The following is a 15,852-nucleotide window of genomic DNA, read 5'->3' as shown; positions in this document are numbered from 1 at the left end:
GAGTTATGAGAAGAGTTTCTTAAATTAGCATGGGGAGCATTACTGAGCAACACCATGTACCAGTTCATTAAGCCACACTAGTTTTATGTGTGTGCAGAGAAAACAAATCCAAAGGATCTGTCAGGGTTATGTGGATAAGGTGTGTTAGCCTGGCATTCATTTCAACTAAGTCTACCTTAGGGCTATTTTTTTCTACTATTTTGTTTGCTGCTTGTCTTTTTTTTTTTTTAAGTTAATGGGGGAAAAGATCAGCACAAAGGGCAATTTGAATAGTTCACATGCCACTTTAATCCAGTTTTAAAGTAAAGAGAGATACCAAACATTTCAGACACAGAGACATTCATTGTATTTGCTAACAAATTTGATTTTAGCCAGAAGATGTGTATTAGGTTCTTCAGTTAACGAGATTTCCTCAAGCTCAGCCTACTGAAGTTTCATGCATAGCACCAGCCTTCAGTGCCTGTGCAGACTCCTCTGATGATTCACAATGAAAATAGGGAATAGCAGTGATGTTTTTGAAATGTTAAAGGCATGTGACTCTACTGTCAATTTTTGAGATAAACATTTTCAACAGGACACATCTGTTTCAAAGCTACAGATACAAGATACAATGAAACAGTTCAATAATAAGCTTTAGCTGGTGCTGGTATCTCAGACCTACCTTTCTTTAGTTTCAATCAATATGATTTTTTACTTTTTAATTAATTTATTTTTTAATATAAGCTTTGTTTTCCAAAGCTACAAGCAGGTTTCCTAAAAAGTTCTGCCACTTTATACAACAGGGCTGTACCATAATATTGCACCAACAGAAGGAACTGACCCACTGAAGACATGACCACACAAAAGTGATGACTGCAGGAAAGAGAAGATCTGTAATTCCAGATTCAGACACTTACACGTCACATGCAGAACAGTGGTGGCAGCGGTCAGGTTTGATCAGCTGGCATCGATCACAGTATCTGATTGCTGTATTTAAGTGCAAGGGTCAGGTCAGTAGAACTCATCTGATTTTATGAAAGCTTTCCCCCTCAACATGAACTGAATCTTAAAAGAGCTTCCTGCCCTCCCCTGCCACACCTGTTCTCACAGACTGTCACATACCTAACCTCATATGATATGTAGTTTTCATTTTTTAAGAAATGTAACATATGAAAGTATTCAAAAGTATCTATTACTACTCTACTGAGTCCATTTTCATTTACTCTTTGACTCCCAAGTCTTCCCATCCTGCATCCTCTGGCACTGATCCCCCTTTCACCTCTGCACAGGGTACTACTAAGGCATCTCATTGTGAAACTACATTCTATCAGCAAGTCAACCTTCTGCACTGTCTTTCTCTATCCACTTCACCAATGACCTAGCAAACTGTTCAGTAAATCTAGCAAAACAATGATCTAGCAGACTGTTTAGTAAATCAGTTCTTCCTCATCTTTCCTGGATATTTTAAACAGACCTTCAGGTTTATCTCAATGGAAATAAGACACCAACACAGGCAGTTTGAAAGCAGGAGGAAAGCCAACACCTACAGCTAAACAGAACTGATAAGAGCTAGCAACTGCCTCCCAAACCACTCCAGGAACTTAAGACTGGAATTCTCTTAAATGGAGGCTTGTATTCAAAAGAGCCAGGAGTCCTTAGACTTTCTTTGGAAAAGTCACAATAAACCTCAGCAATGGTTATTCTGAGAAGTTTATATTTTTGGAAACTCTACAGGGTTGCTAATTTCAAGAAAGAGAAAAAGATATATACACATATAAAAGCTACAGATTTTTAAAGAATATACATATGCATAAGACAGCACTTTCACAGATCATTCATCTACAAATTGGAATGAAATGCCTACGTATATTAAAAGCAAATCCAGAAACATTCCATAAGTAGATTTGTACTGAATTGCAGATGGGAATTAAACAACACTTATTTCTTTTTAAATTGCAAAAGTATGTTAAGATCTTAAGTACATTTCTCCTCATACTGAACCAAAACAGCTCAAAAAGAAAAGAAAAAGTTTAATTTGGGATAGAAGTGATTACAAAATTGAGCAACACATTTGATTTTCCCTTTTTCAAGCTATCTTAACTATGTTTGTTTGCTGTGTTTATTTTTAATTGCCACAGCTGGAGATAATTGCTGTCTTCTCTCTTCTTGCTAGATGACATTTTTCTTTTTTAATTTCAAGTAGTGGCTTTATGTTGAGAACCCCAGAAAAAGGACTGCACTCTCTCAGGGGGATTAAACACCAGGACAAACAAATAACAAAACATCATGGCATTTGCAAATATGCTTAATATATTGTTCATTCAATGGCAACAAATGAATAAACAGCAACTTGAGGAGCATAGAATTATCGTTATATCTCACCTCTCGATGCTGTTGTCGTATAGATCGGCAAGTCTTTGGCAGCTCTTCTTAAAATCTCCTGCTGGGATTCTGGTCTCTCTTCTTTTTCATATTGTTCTTTATCAGCTTTTGACAAGCAGAACTAAGAGAGATGTAGAAAATGGATAGGATGGGAAAGATTAATTATTACTTTTTTTCAAAGACCCTTTGGGTGTTCCCATCTACTTACCCAAAAGCACCACGTAAACAACAAAAAAAAGAATGCTACAGGAAATGCGTAGAACTCCTAAGTTTCTGGATGAATTCTGAATGTATTTAATTTCTGGATGTATTTTCAAGAAAATAATATTTATCTCTGTTCCATTGTCTAAAGTATTTTCTCTTCAACACAAGGGAACACAGAGACTCAGAGTGAGCTTTCAGGTGCAGACTTTCCTTTAATTTACAATAAGCATAAATTAAGTAAACTGTGAACAAGAGGAAGGTGCAACCGCCCTTCGCTGCTACATGGCACTGAAGTTCTCTTATCCCATTTCCTCTCTAACACAGAGAGGGGTACAAACCACATGGGGGGAAAAAAAGGCAGGCAAGGGGTGTGGTGGGCTTCACAGCTCCAGCAGAGAAGCTGAAAGAGTTTAACTGGAATTTTAACTCGGGAGTAGCCAACTTTAATCTCAAAATTCTTAAGTTGTATTGAAAGCAACTTCAGAAAAGCCTGTACAGTTTGAGAATGTGCTACAATTCTGAGTAAAGCCTCACAAGCATTCCTGTTGAAATCTCACTGAAATGTAAGCCTTTACCAAAAAAACCTGGAGAGCTTTTAGTCATTTGTGAAACATTTCATTTGGTATCCGCTGAAACAGTATTTCCCAGTAAGCCCCACAAAACCCAGCGTGCTGACAAGGCTCTGTGCAGCAGAAGCTGAAATGACTACTTTCTTTAGTATTTTTCTGTTCCAAAGCACTTCTAAACTCTGAGCTTCCTGCATGGACTACAAGAGCCCTCTTTATGAGCACACATAGACAAAGCATTCATGGTAGAGAGTGGAAAATGCTATGTGTGCAGCTGGAACAAAAACTGGCTTAGTGTGGTTTAATATGACTGTATTTTCCTACCAAAAACATGTGCATGATTAGTTCACATGGATTCTCCTCTCATCATGTACTTTTTCCTCTTTTGGATTACAGTCAGTTGGCAAGCAACAATGAAGACTCCACTTACAGCAAGGAGGAAGCAGTAAGACATAGCACAGAGAAATTGCAGCAATTTCCTAACCCAGAATGCAAGCAAGATGCCTCACAGCTCACAGAATCTAGTTAAGCCTCCTGTCACATGTAGCACCATCCCAGTTATTGCGCCTACACACCCTTCAAGGATGAAACATGTTTAAATAATACCCTTTTAAATAACCAGACACGAGAATTAATCTATGTGAAGGGTGAAATTAAAATTTAACATTTCAGCCATCACCAAAAGTTTGACCTAATTATTTAAATTTAACCACTCAGATCGATATTTATTCAAGCATGAAAACTGGAGACGCTCACATCAGAAGTTTAGATGTGAAGCATCATTCCAGTAAAGAGTAGTGCAATATTCCCTACTACCTTTGTGAGTCTGCAAGATGACCCAGGTCTCTGTGACCCGCAATCAAGCAGAGGCTGCAGGAAACATGAGTACTACCCCCTCTAGATGACATTTCAAGGCAAACCATTAGTGCACAGAAAAGGAACCCAACAAAAAGATTTAAAACTTTTTAAATTTGTCCATGTAACATCATAGTATTACTGCAGAAATCCTGGATAGGATTTTGGTTTTCCAAAAAGCTGCATTTCTGTTCTAATTTCAGAACTTAATAGGGCTATGAGACCACAGTCTCTCAGGACAATAGCAGGATATGTTCAAAGGCATCACAAGTTGTCTGTTACCACACCGCAAACAGAATTCCCAATGAGGTTCCAGCAGTTCTTATTGAAAACAGAAAGAATCCCTTTGTTTCCTTCCTCTTTCTGGATCTTGTATAATGCTGATTGTTCTTTCTTAGGACAAATGCACAGGGATTACACTAAGACAACAGCAGCTGCAGAATCTTTTTTTTAGTTCAATAGTAAGATCACAGGATGCTATTTGTTTTGCAAGAATGGCCAGTTTGAATGATTAAAAATATATACATTGACACTCTCACACAATGTAGAGATACTGAAGTCATGTTTGTTTTTAAGTATAAACAGCATAAATTACTCACTAGTATATGAACAGAAGGGGTTTGCCCAGAAACAGAAGTGGTGCTGGGTTTTAAAACTGGTTGGTTTTTTGCTTTTAAAATTTTTTGAGTGTGTTTTTTGTTGTCCTGGTGGGAGAGGTTTTTTATCCTTTTTCATTTAAAGCTAGCTGTAGAAGAAAATATTATTAAATCTGACCTCTCTCCACAGTTAATATACAAAAAATTCATTACATGCCATATGCCCAAGCCATCCCTTTCACTTGCTGAATACAAACAGCCTGCTACATCATCACCGTAACTACAGGAAAAGTACTGTCAGTATAAGTTTGCTATTAATGCAGAATTTAAGAAGTGAAAGTTATTAGGCATTAGCCTTAAGAGCAGCTCTAGTTCATACAGCTTTATAAAACCTAGAATAACACCATTTCGACCACATTTTAACTAGTTAACCGACTTAATGCTACTCGTTTTCCTGCAAAATCATCCCAGAAAAAGCAAAACCAAAGAAGACAAGTCCCTTTGAATTTTTAGGTTTAGCAATTCATAGAATCATTTAGGTTGGAAAACATCTAAGGATATCAAGCCCAGCCATAAACCCAGCACTGCCAAGTCCACCACTAAACCACATGCCCCAATGCCACATCTATAAATGTTTTAAAACTTCCAGGCATGGGGATACAACCACTTCTCTGGGCCTGTTCCAGTGCTTGTGACAACAAGCCTTTCAGTGAAGAAATTTTTCCTAATATCCAATCTAGACCTCCCCTGGTGCAAATTAAGTCCATTTCCTCTTGTCCTATCACTTATTACGTGGGAGAAGAGGCCGAACCCCACCTGGCTGCACCCTCCTTTCAGACAGTTTTACAGAGAGCAGAAAGGTTGCCCCTGAGCCTCCTTTTCTCCAGGCTGAACACCCCCAGGTCTCTCAGCTGCTCCTCACAGCACTTGTGCTCCAGACCAACAGCTTTTGCTCCAGCTTCAACAAGCTGCATGTAGACTTTCTGCTTAGCTAAACAGCAGAATAGTGTTTAGCTTTTTACACTTTATATTCTGTAGCTTTAACATACAGATCTCTAAGCCATAATTAAGCACTACAGAGCAGTGTTTGCTTTTTCTTCAAAACATGGCAATAACTTGTCTCAAGAATGCTTAAGGTTGACATTAGCACTGAATGTCAGTTTTGCTGAAAACAGAATAAAAATTCAACCCCCACAGAGCAACTAACACCTCAAACAGTTTAGGCAGTTTAAAAGCTTTATAAAAACAAGGAAGAGAAGTGCAATATTTTAAATTCAGTGCCCGTATTTAATCCTTACATACACATACATTAGAGAAAATGGAAAACAAGGTAATCCGTCTCAGGCTTATTGGAATTAATATGGTTCTTTTTCAAAACAAAACTTCATCATGCCTTCTTTTGCTATTATACAAAGCTTCTTTATGTAGTCACATTTCAGTGTTCCTAAACCTTAACCCTTGACTAATAAGTGGGTTCAGTCCTCCAGTTCATAAGTATACATTGCATTACTACCCTTTCTTACTCAAACAACAGTCTAAACTGCCTAAAAAGGAAACATAAAAATGTTGTCACTGTATTTCATTAATCAGTTTTAAAAATTCCAGGTTTCAAGCAAGCTACTTCATAGCATAGCACTGTACAAGACTGCCAACTTGTGATGATTTAAACACACATTTTGCATAAGGAAATGTCATTACACAAAGCATATGGTATTTTAAGATTAACATGATCATCTTCATTCATGATACATTGTCATGCTGTTCTATTTTAGACAATGAGAAGGGAAAGGTGAATCATGCAGTACTGCAAACAAATTTCATCACTGAAAACAGTTCAGCTATTTATAAAAAAGGCATTGACATTTTCATAGCATTATACTTACCTCATTAGAGGGGGTTGCAGGAGATGTGAAAATTGTTTTCCCATAGGACCATACAAACATGATGAATGACAGATGAAAAACTACAAGGTAGACAACTGCAATAAAATACAAATCAGAATTTGGTTAATATAGCTGAAAAGAACAAAAAAATAAACCCCCTGATCTTTGAGGAGGGCTAAACAACTACACTTAGCACTCTAAGACTGTTCACTTTAAAAAAATTAATTAAACACCCACCCTCACTCCCCAAATGTTACAGCTGCTCTTCCTCAATGTTTTTATTATAGATTACAAAATGACCTTGAACGCTTCCAAGAATGGAGCATCCACGACCCTCTGGGCAACCTTTGCCCACCACTTCCACAACAAAGAATTTCTTCCTACCTAAATAAATTAGGCATAAATACTTAATTTATACCTGCCCTTCTTCAGTTTGAAGTCATTCTCCCCTTGTCCTATCACTCAATGTTCCTGTAACATGTCTTTCCCCAGGACTCCTGCAGTCCCCCCTACAGGTACTGGAAGGTGCTATTAGGTCTCCCTGGAGACTTCTCCAGGATAATAAGCTCCCTTAGGCTGTCTTCAGCTGGAGAGGTGTTCCATTCCTCTGATCATCTTTGTAGCCTCTTCTGGACTTGCTCCAACAGGTCCATGCTCTTCCTATGCTGGGACCCCAGAGCTGAAGCAGCCCTGCAGGTGGGGTCTGAGCGGAGCAGAGGGGCAGAATCCCCTCCCTGACCCTGCTGCCCACCACTGGGTGCAGTCCAGGACACCACTGGCTTTCTGGGCTGTGGGAGCACATGCTGCTGAGCCATGTGGGGCTTCTCATCAACCAACACCCCCATGTCTTTCTCCCAAGATTAGATTGCTTCTCAATCTTTTCTCTGCCCAGTTTGTACTTTTGCTTGGGATTGTCCTGACTCATGAGCAGGACCTTGCTGAACTTTCCAAAGCAGATTTTGAGGGAGAAAGCAAATTGACAAAACTCACCCCCCAAAAACCAACCAAACAAAATTCACCACGAAAAAATGCCCCAACAAAACAAAACCACACACCCTCCCCCAAACAAACAAACCAAAAAAACCCCAAACACAAAAACCCCAAACCCCAGAACTGAACACAGCCTCACTTCTGGCATGTAAGTGAATACCCTTTCTGGATAAAGATGATGCTGTAATTCTGTTCTAGATTATCATAAAGTAATTGATTACCTACTGACCTACATAATTCAATTTAATTTCTACTTCTAACAGCAACAGCACAGTGCTGTGCCATTACAGAAGGCACTGGTCATCAACGACAGTTAAAATTCCCAAACAGGAGTTTGGAGAGCACTGCACTCCAGTCATGCCATATGTGAGTTAAAGATTTTCTTACTATCTTCTTTCAAATCATCCGAGAAATACAAGCTGGAAAAGTCCTATTACACACAGTGGCAACAAAATGTAGCGGGTTTAGGAGGGAGCTCAATAAATTTTCTAATGAGTATGCATGATATTGCTGTTCTTAAAGACCAGAAATGCAGACCTTATGACCAGGAAGCTCCTCTTCCAATCTTGTTTCCTCTAATGGTTTCTTTTATCACTTGTCAAGGGGAAACAGATCAGTTGTGCTAGAACAGCAAGTCTTAGAGAAGTCATATTAAATATTTATATTATCTTCAGTTGCAGTAAAGTAGGAATTTTGACCTACTTTTCTGTACAGATAGAGTCCTTTAAGAAGCTGTATGATGTACTTAATGGATGGCAAAAAAGGCTCAAAACTTTGGAACCTCCAACAGCTCAGAAAATGCTTGTACACAGTGACAGAAGACATGGCTTTAATTTATAATCTTTCAGAATTTTCACTGTTTATTGCAATGAAAACAAATTGCATTTGAGCTTTTGTCAGAGAATTATTCTTTTTACCTTTGCCTCTGATTCCTCCAACCTTATAGGCAGACTTGGCAAATTTTCAGCTGTGGAGATGACTGAAAATGCCAGAAACAAAACCCTTTTCTAAAGCCATCCTAAATCTGTCGCCCGATGGGAAAGAACTTGTGTATTACTGTAGTAGGCACTGCATTATTAGAAGTTGTCTGTTATGAAAAACATACTCTACATTCAAACACAATGTGGTTAAGCAATTAAAGAATGAGAAAATGGTTTGAAAGAGAGGAGAAAAGGACATAAAACTGGAGTGGAATCAGCGGCACAGATCAGAACTTGGGTGGAGAAGAGGGCAAGAGAAATTGAATAGAAGGAAAGAGGAAATGAGATACAGGGAAGGGCAAGGCACAGCAAAACTAACTTACACAGTAAACAGTTCTACTCTGTCCATAAAAATCACACCAGAATTCACGTTCTTTTTAAGGATTATTTTTAGTGCACACACAATGTGTCAAACAGGAGAACCTCAAAACTTTGTCATAGGCTGTAAACGTCCCTAAAACCCACAGAATAACAGGGACCACAGCCGGCTGTGTCTAGGGTACAGATCTGTGCCAGTGCCACCACTATTTATTAGACAGAGGCAGCTATTGAAGTGCTCTTCATGTAACTGACCTCTTGCAATCTGTCACCATCATTAAAAGCCAAGGGCAGTAGCCAGTGATGGGCACCACCCAGGGAAAGAACCTGCATTTGGCAGTCCATAGTGGATTCACTCTGAATAAATTCTTGCTTCTTTTCCTACACCCATGCTGCCTTTCCTACTGTGATTACACATAACTGTCCTGTCAGTGCTCCCCAGGAAATGAGAGGGAGGGAAGATACCATTTTTAACAGCTTTACTTCAGCAGTTCATCTACCCACCACTTTGGGTATCAGTAGCTCCTCTACAGACTACTCCCCGAAGCATCTTGCATCTGTTTGCAGAACAAATGTAAACTGGATTCATTCCTAGTCAGCTCATTTTCTTGTAATTACAAGCTAGATGGAAAAAAACAACAAAAACCTCAAACCCCAGTATCTGCCAGTTTAGCCAGACTCAGAATCACAAGGAAGTCCTGGCTAAACTAAGGCAACCCAGGATTCTCTGTGCCACACTGCATCCTAGTGAAGTCACTTCTCTTTAAAAGGCACTGATGCATACTATACCAAATTTATGGCCTCAAGAAGACAATGTCTTAACACATGGTCTCAGAATCCTCCTAAAATATGCTAAGCTCTCCTAAGATTTGCCCTTAACATTCTTTTCTGAATCATTTTTAATACTACTTTCAAGACAGAGTCAGATTACAGAGAGGCAATAATATATAACAGTAGTATATTACACTGTTAACAGAGATTCAGAGTTGACTTTATTCCTCTATCCTAATGGATATAAAACTAGACAAGAATATAAAATTACAAAGCAAAAATGAGCCTTAACGGGGTGAAGAAATTGCCACTAATTTAATCAAAAGTTGCCATTATATTCAAATCATTTAACTGCAGCACTTATTACACTGAAAAATGGAAAAAATACACTTGCTAAGATGCACATTATTGATTTACATAGCAAAGTTTCTGGAACTTTGGTCTTTCAACTCTTCTGATGGTAATTCCTGGTTATCATGAGCTGGCTTATAAGAACTTTAGAAAACTTATATCCACTTTATTTTCAAATGAAAAAACACTTCACATGTCATTTTAAAATCAACTTTCATGGCTGATAAATTCATGCATACAAGATGCCTATGACATGATTCAGAATGGGAGCAGCATGCAGGTGACAGCTATTAAGAGCCTAACAGGTTCCAGTGATAGTGTCACTCTCATTAATTAATCTCGCATTTCCCTTCTCTGGTAGATTTAGAAGAACATGTTCCAGTCAGATAGGCACTGCATTTGGAATACAAATGCATTTGGAAACACCTGACTATGTAACACAAACATTGCTCTGCCAGAATTCCTTAACTGATACATGAATCTTGCTGCTCCATAAAAAATTAGAAAGTAAAACTTATTCATCTACAGGTTAACAGCAAATACAGCAGCAGCTTGCAGAATTTTGTGACATCAGGGTAAAGCCCAGCTGTAAAATGGGATGAAAAAATCCATGTAACACAAGCTCACATCTTGAATGGCTTACAGTTTATTTTGAAGATTTTCCTACTCTTTCAGCTCTCCATTAGAAATTGAAAAACAACAAATTCCATCAGGATTCCATCTTTTTACAGTGTTCTGGTAGACATTCACCAGGAAGAAAACTGCTAGAATAGCTTCCAGTTCTGTGCTCTTTTGCAAAATATTTAAGAGATGAGAGCTTTTACCAGTCTGAAACAGCCCTCTGTGGATAATTAAAGTGCAAATCTGTGCTTAATCTACCATTCATGTTCCCCCATAAACTGGAACGAGCTCCCAAACAAATATCCCAGAAACAATGTGCTAGATTTTTTTTTGTTAATTTTTATCTCTATCACTGTGTACTGTTACCCACTGTGGCATGTACTTGCTAAAGCCAATATGAAGATTAAAATTGCTCAAAACAAGGCTTCAAACATTTGACCTGGAAATTGAAAATTATAATGTGTAGCCACTTTTGAAATGGCTGCGTTTTGCACAATTCTAACTACTCCTTAAGAATGGTGTTCTGAGGAATTTGGTAAGCTGTTTGGAAAATATTAAGCAGTACAACAATTCATCCTCTTCCAGAAGTCTTTCAGATCACAGACCTAAACAGAAAATGGAATTGTAGATGCGCTGCAGTTCCTTCCCTCTTCTCCTTTTTCTGTTCTTAGTAGGTACCCGTTTAAAAATAAATGCAAACTTAAATCATAGTTGCATTACTCGCGTTAGTCAGAGGTCTTGTCGTCATCCCAAGTTTGTGGTATTAGAAACAAAACAGACTCAACTGTACAATATTTACCTTGTTTCTTAGCACTCACTACACAGAGCTCACACATAAAGAAGTACATTTAAACTCTATGTCCCTTAGGATTTGCATGCAAAACAGCTATTTACATCTTCATAAAAAATTTAAAAATTACCTTTTTCGGCAGTTGAAGAAATAGTAACTGGAAGAGAAAAAAAAAAGGTAAATTTGTACAGAATTAAATAATTCTCTAAAAGTGAGATATACAAGGTTATTGACTTGTTCCAAAGAATATTTCAGGTGTTAGCAGAGCCTCCCCACCCAACACTGGGGTAAAACAGGAGTCAATATTCCTCCTGCCAGACCTTGATGCCTGGCAAGTTACTGAAAGAGCTGAAGGGATGCAGTTCCCTGGGCTAAGGAAGCGAGCAGACTCCACAGACAATAATTAGACAGAATTTATGCATATTCCCCTTCCTATATGCACCTAACTAATTTTTCTGAGTCAACAGCTAGGCCAACAGGTGTACCACTGGAAAGCAGAAAATGAAATGAAAAGTTCTTACTTTCCCTGTGAAACTGTTACATATAACCTTCTTCCTTAAGTTTTCCTCCCCCTCCACTTCTCTCTTCCTGTCACATATTATTTTTTGCTTTTTTCCCCCCTGACCTGAATTCTTCACACACAGTTAAAATCTCTCCACCTCCTTATCTCCTATAGCCTCATCTCCTTTTACACCAACAGCAAATTCCATTGTTCAAATCTACCTTGTACACTGCCTGACTAGTACATCTTCCTGCCCTCAGGCTTCTCCAAAACCTTCACACTCAGTTTATCGGTTCAGGGATGATGCTGAACAGAGAGCTGCTGTACTTGTTGGTTGCTGTGTTCATATCACTTCCCTTGCTGGATTTCTTCCTTGGACACCGAATTACTGAAACTCAGTGGGGAAAGGATCCTTCCTGACTCCATCTTATGCAGTAAATTTAAGCTTCTGGTCACCAGCATGAGCAAAACCTTAACAGAGCACACCATGCCTCCTGCAGTTTAGCTCACGACACACTGCTTCCCCTCTCCCAGCTCTGACATTTCTACTGTCATTAATCTGTGCAGCAATTCAAAAGAGCCTTTTCCAGATGTACACTAGACTTACATCTGCAGGGCTTGAGTGTGCATTGCAGATTGCCTTCTGAGGGCAGCTTTGTCACAGAGATGGCATTTTTCACTTATCTGCAGATACCTACAGGGAAAGGGTCTGCCACTGCATTATGCACCTGTGCCTCTTTCCATGGGCAGCAAGAGGCATAATGAGATGACACCTCAATGTACAGATGACCCCTTTTTGTCCAGACATGTTTTAGGGTTTTTTTCCTTCTTTCTTGCCCCCAACCCTTTCCATTAAATATCCACACTCAGTCTGTACACAGAAGCCTCTGCAAAGTAAATGGAAAAGGTTCTGATTCCTTCCACCTAAAGGAGGAAGAAATTACCACTTGGGATAGAACAATCTTGCCTTCAGACTCAAGGAGGTCAATCCTAAAGAACAGCTTCATTTCACATTAGTTATGCATACTTGCACAGCCTGCTCCCATGTTTCTGCCTGAAACTCCACTGCATGCTTCAGAAGTCAAATTATTTCTAGAGCAAATCCTGTGAATGTTTTAGCTTAAAATTCTACCAAAGTGTTACTTCTCCAGTTAAAATGTTTTCAACATCGCAAGGAGAAGACAAAAATTATTTTAAAAGTCAGAGGTAAAATAAGCTTGCAAAGTATGTTTGTTTAACTTAAAAAAAATACTAAAAGTACCTTAGATTTAGCTTTGTCTTTGGCTCCTCATATCTTAAGTAAACACCTTTGCACACATTCATTCACAAACATGTATTTCCTCGGACAAGAAATATAAAAAAGTTCTTAATTATCCTCTGTTGGGGGCGGGAGAACATACTTATCTATAAAACATCAGGATTTCTGGATGTAATTGTCCTTAAAGTGCTCCACAATTTGTAGCCTAATTTCTGCTCTCAGCACAAAACAAAGCTGTGAGCCAAATCTGATGTTTGAAGATTCAAAATAATGAACAGGTTTTGCATGCAAAAACAAAGAAAAAAAAAAGATAGTATTTTATCACACGTGGGACTTCATCAAAAAGATCTCTAAATAACCTTCAAAAAATTAATTAAGTTTCACAGCACCAGGGAGATAATTTCTCTTTCATACATAGGTCCCTTAGGTTAGAATGCAGTTATTAGACTGTGTAGAACAATTTTAATTTGAGAAACTCCTGCAGTTTGAGGTAAAAGCCAACATGGAAATGCTTGTGATTTTCATCCTGTCTTAACATCCTCAGATGAAATAAAAGATGTCCTGTTCTCTTCTCAGAGGCTTATGCAAGTTATTGTTTCTATCCTTTTCACAGTTCTAATGCCCATTGTCAAGTCGATTAAATGAACAGTAACCCTACTAGTCCAAATCCACTCAGCAGATGGCACATGAACAGTTTTCCAGGATCTTTATACTACAAAGCAAAGCCTTTCTTCACATAAGTTAATAGTTAATCTTTACGTAAAAAAGACTTTTAAGTATTTGCTAGGCCGGCCATCTAACATGAAGCTTTGTACCATCAAGAAATCAATTCTTGCTTTTGAACTCTACATCAGGGGAAAAAAGCTCACAGATCATGACATTGCCATTGTGGGTCCCATCCCTGGCCTGTAGTTACAAGTTTGCTCCCTATTACTTTTTTCCTCTGCTGCTCGCGATGTTTAGATGCTAAATTAATGCCATTCTCACTTCAAACATTTTTGAAATATGGTTTCTTGTTTGGGACATGGGATGGGGAAAAAAATCCCAAGGCAGTGCTGCCTTTTTATTGATTTTTTTTTAAACAAAATAAACACTGCTTATGATTTATATGTTAACCTCAGGATGCAGCAGCACTATACACTAGGATAGATGCATCAGCAAAAGTTAGTGCCTTAAGCACTGCAATCAACACAAACTGCCCATGATTCAGAAACATAAGTGGTGTAAAACACCTGCTCTTTTGAGGATTTTAAAATATATTGCCATATCAATTGCTCAGCTACAAAAGGAAAATATTCTTTAGATTTGTTTCTTAGTATTAAGTTCCTGTTTTGTAAGAAGACTTATGAAGTTCTAGAAAGACATTGTCAGGGAAGGCCAAAACATAACCAGATGGTGAAAGCTGCATTTTACTTCAATGCAAAGATCTCAGAAGCAGGCACTTGCATGATCAGGCACATGGAGTTTTCACTATGGCCTCAGAATTTCAAAGGCTTCAACCTCTCAGTGCTACAGCACCAGGGGAGTTGAACAAAGTGAACAAGCCCTGCCTGTCTCACTGCAGTGCAGAGCTTTATCTTGGCTACCTCAGGGTTTCCAAACTCAGTCTGAGGAAGGAGTGCAGCAAACCTGCTTGTAAAGAGAGGTAGACAGACCTACACTGAACTTCATGCTGCTGCAGCTTGCCCAGAAATGTACAGGTGCAACACGCTGTCAGCTGGTCCATTGAGCAGCTCACCCACCGGACCTCCCAGCATTCTGGAGCTCCTCTGAGATGAAGCACACAATTTGAAGTATGTGGAATCCCTTTCTACAGAATACTACCTCTAAAATACACCATACAGCCTATATTAGGCTGGATTCAAATGTACTTTATAACTCTGTCCACTTAGGGAACAAGCACAAATCGCACATTTGACTTTCATAGAGGAAAAAGTTGTCTTAGTTTTGATTTAGACACCTAGCATCACCCCTGGCAACAAAGACACTTTCCTTTATGACCCCAGTTGTTGGTTACACTTTCCTAGATACTCTTCCTCACATTGTTGTCTGTTATCTTTCATCTCACCTATGTCACAAGAATGAAAGAGGCAGGAGCCTACAGCTTTATCACAGGAAACAATCCTGCAGACACAGGGACATCATTAGCTGTGTAACAAATGAAACTGGTGGAAAATGTCACTTTTTGGAAGCATTCCTCTTGGAGCGTGAAGTGATAGAAATGTCACCTTCAGAAAGCTTCAGAGCATTTTTAAGCTGCTTCAAGGAAACCTTGCAGAATATCTCATCTCTAAAAGAAAAATATGTTAGGGAGCTGGTTTACTTTTAGTTTCAGGCTTATTTTCAGGGTTGCTATGACGTGTTCAAGCATCGTCAACTTACTGCGTAATAGGAAAAAACCAAATCTCTCTATTCTGAGGCAAAGAGGTGCTATGATCTCCCAAGACCTTGCAAGAGGCATGCTAAAAGACATCTGTCTTCAAGCTTGGAATAAACTGCCCCCTCCCCAGTCATATCTCCCTACTCCCCTAAAAGGCATGTTCCAGCCATAGCTAGATATGCTTCTTGCAGAGGAAGAAATTCAACTCCAGCAAAGGACAAGAACTGATCTTGTTACTGAAATGCAATGCTTATTTCCCCATCCACGCCCACGATGGCTCTTAGCAGGAGTCACACTTCGGTTATTCCAGCCTTTCTACAAATTTCAAAGAAACATTCATATTTTGGCTGACATTCCTTAGGGTGGGAAGAAGGAGAGATAAAAGTGCAATTGCATTCCTTCACCAGTTGTACAGCCTTAACTTTT

General features: G+C 38.8%; 1 protein-coding gene across 5 annotated transcripts in view; it reads right to left on the bottom strand.

Annotated features, from left to right (window-relative positions):
• Window positions 1–15,852, bottom strand: part of ZDHHC20 (zinc finger DHHC-type palmitoyltransferase 20) — a 45,447-nt gene that overhangs the window by 16,146 nt on the left and 13,449 nt on the right. For all 5 annotated transcript variants that reach the window (XM_039718337.1, XM_039718338.1, XM_039718339.1 and 2 more), the window contains exons 2-5: window positions 11,417–11,443; window positions 6,466–6,560; window positions 2,362–2,482; window positions 897–966 (exon numbers count right to left, since the gene is read on the bottom strand). In XM_039718337.1, coding sequence (XP_039574271.1) covers window positions 897–966; window positions 2,362–2,482; window positions 6,466–6,560; window positions 11,417–11,443 — 313 coding nt within the window. The remainder of the gene's footprint in view (window positions 1–896; window positions 967–2,361; window positions 2,483–6,465; window positions 6,561–11,416; window positions 11,444–15,852) is intronic.

This window comes from Passer montanus, unplaced genomic scaffold (genome assembly GCF_014805655.1).
Source record: "Passer montanus isolate IOZ18808 unplaced genomic scaffold, ASM1480565v1 scaffold4, whole genome shotgun sequence".
In the NCBI taxonomy this organism is placed as follows: Eukaryota; Metazoa; Chordata; class Aves; order Passeriformes; family Passeridae; genus Passer; species Passer montanus.
The sequence above is the reverse complement of the archived record's forward strand: the minus strand, read 5'-3'. Positions and strand labels throughout refer to the sequence as shown.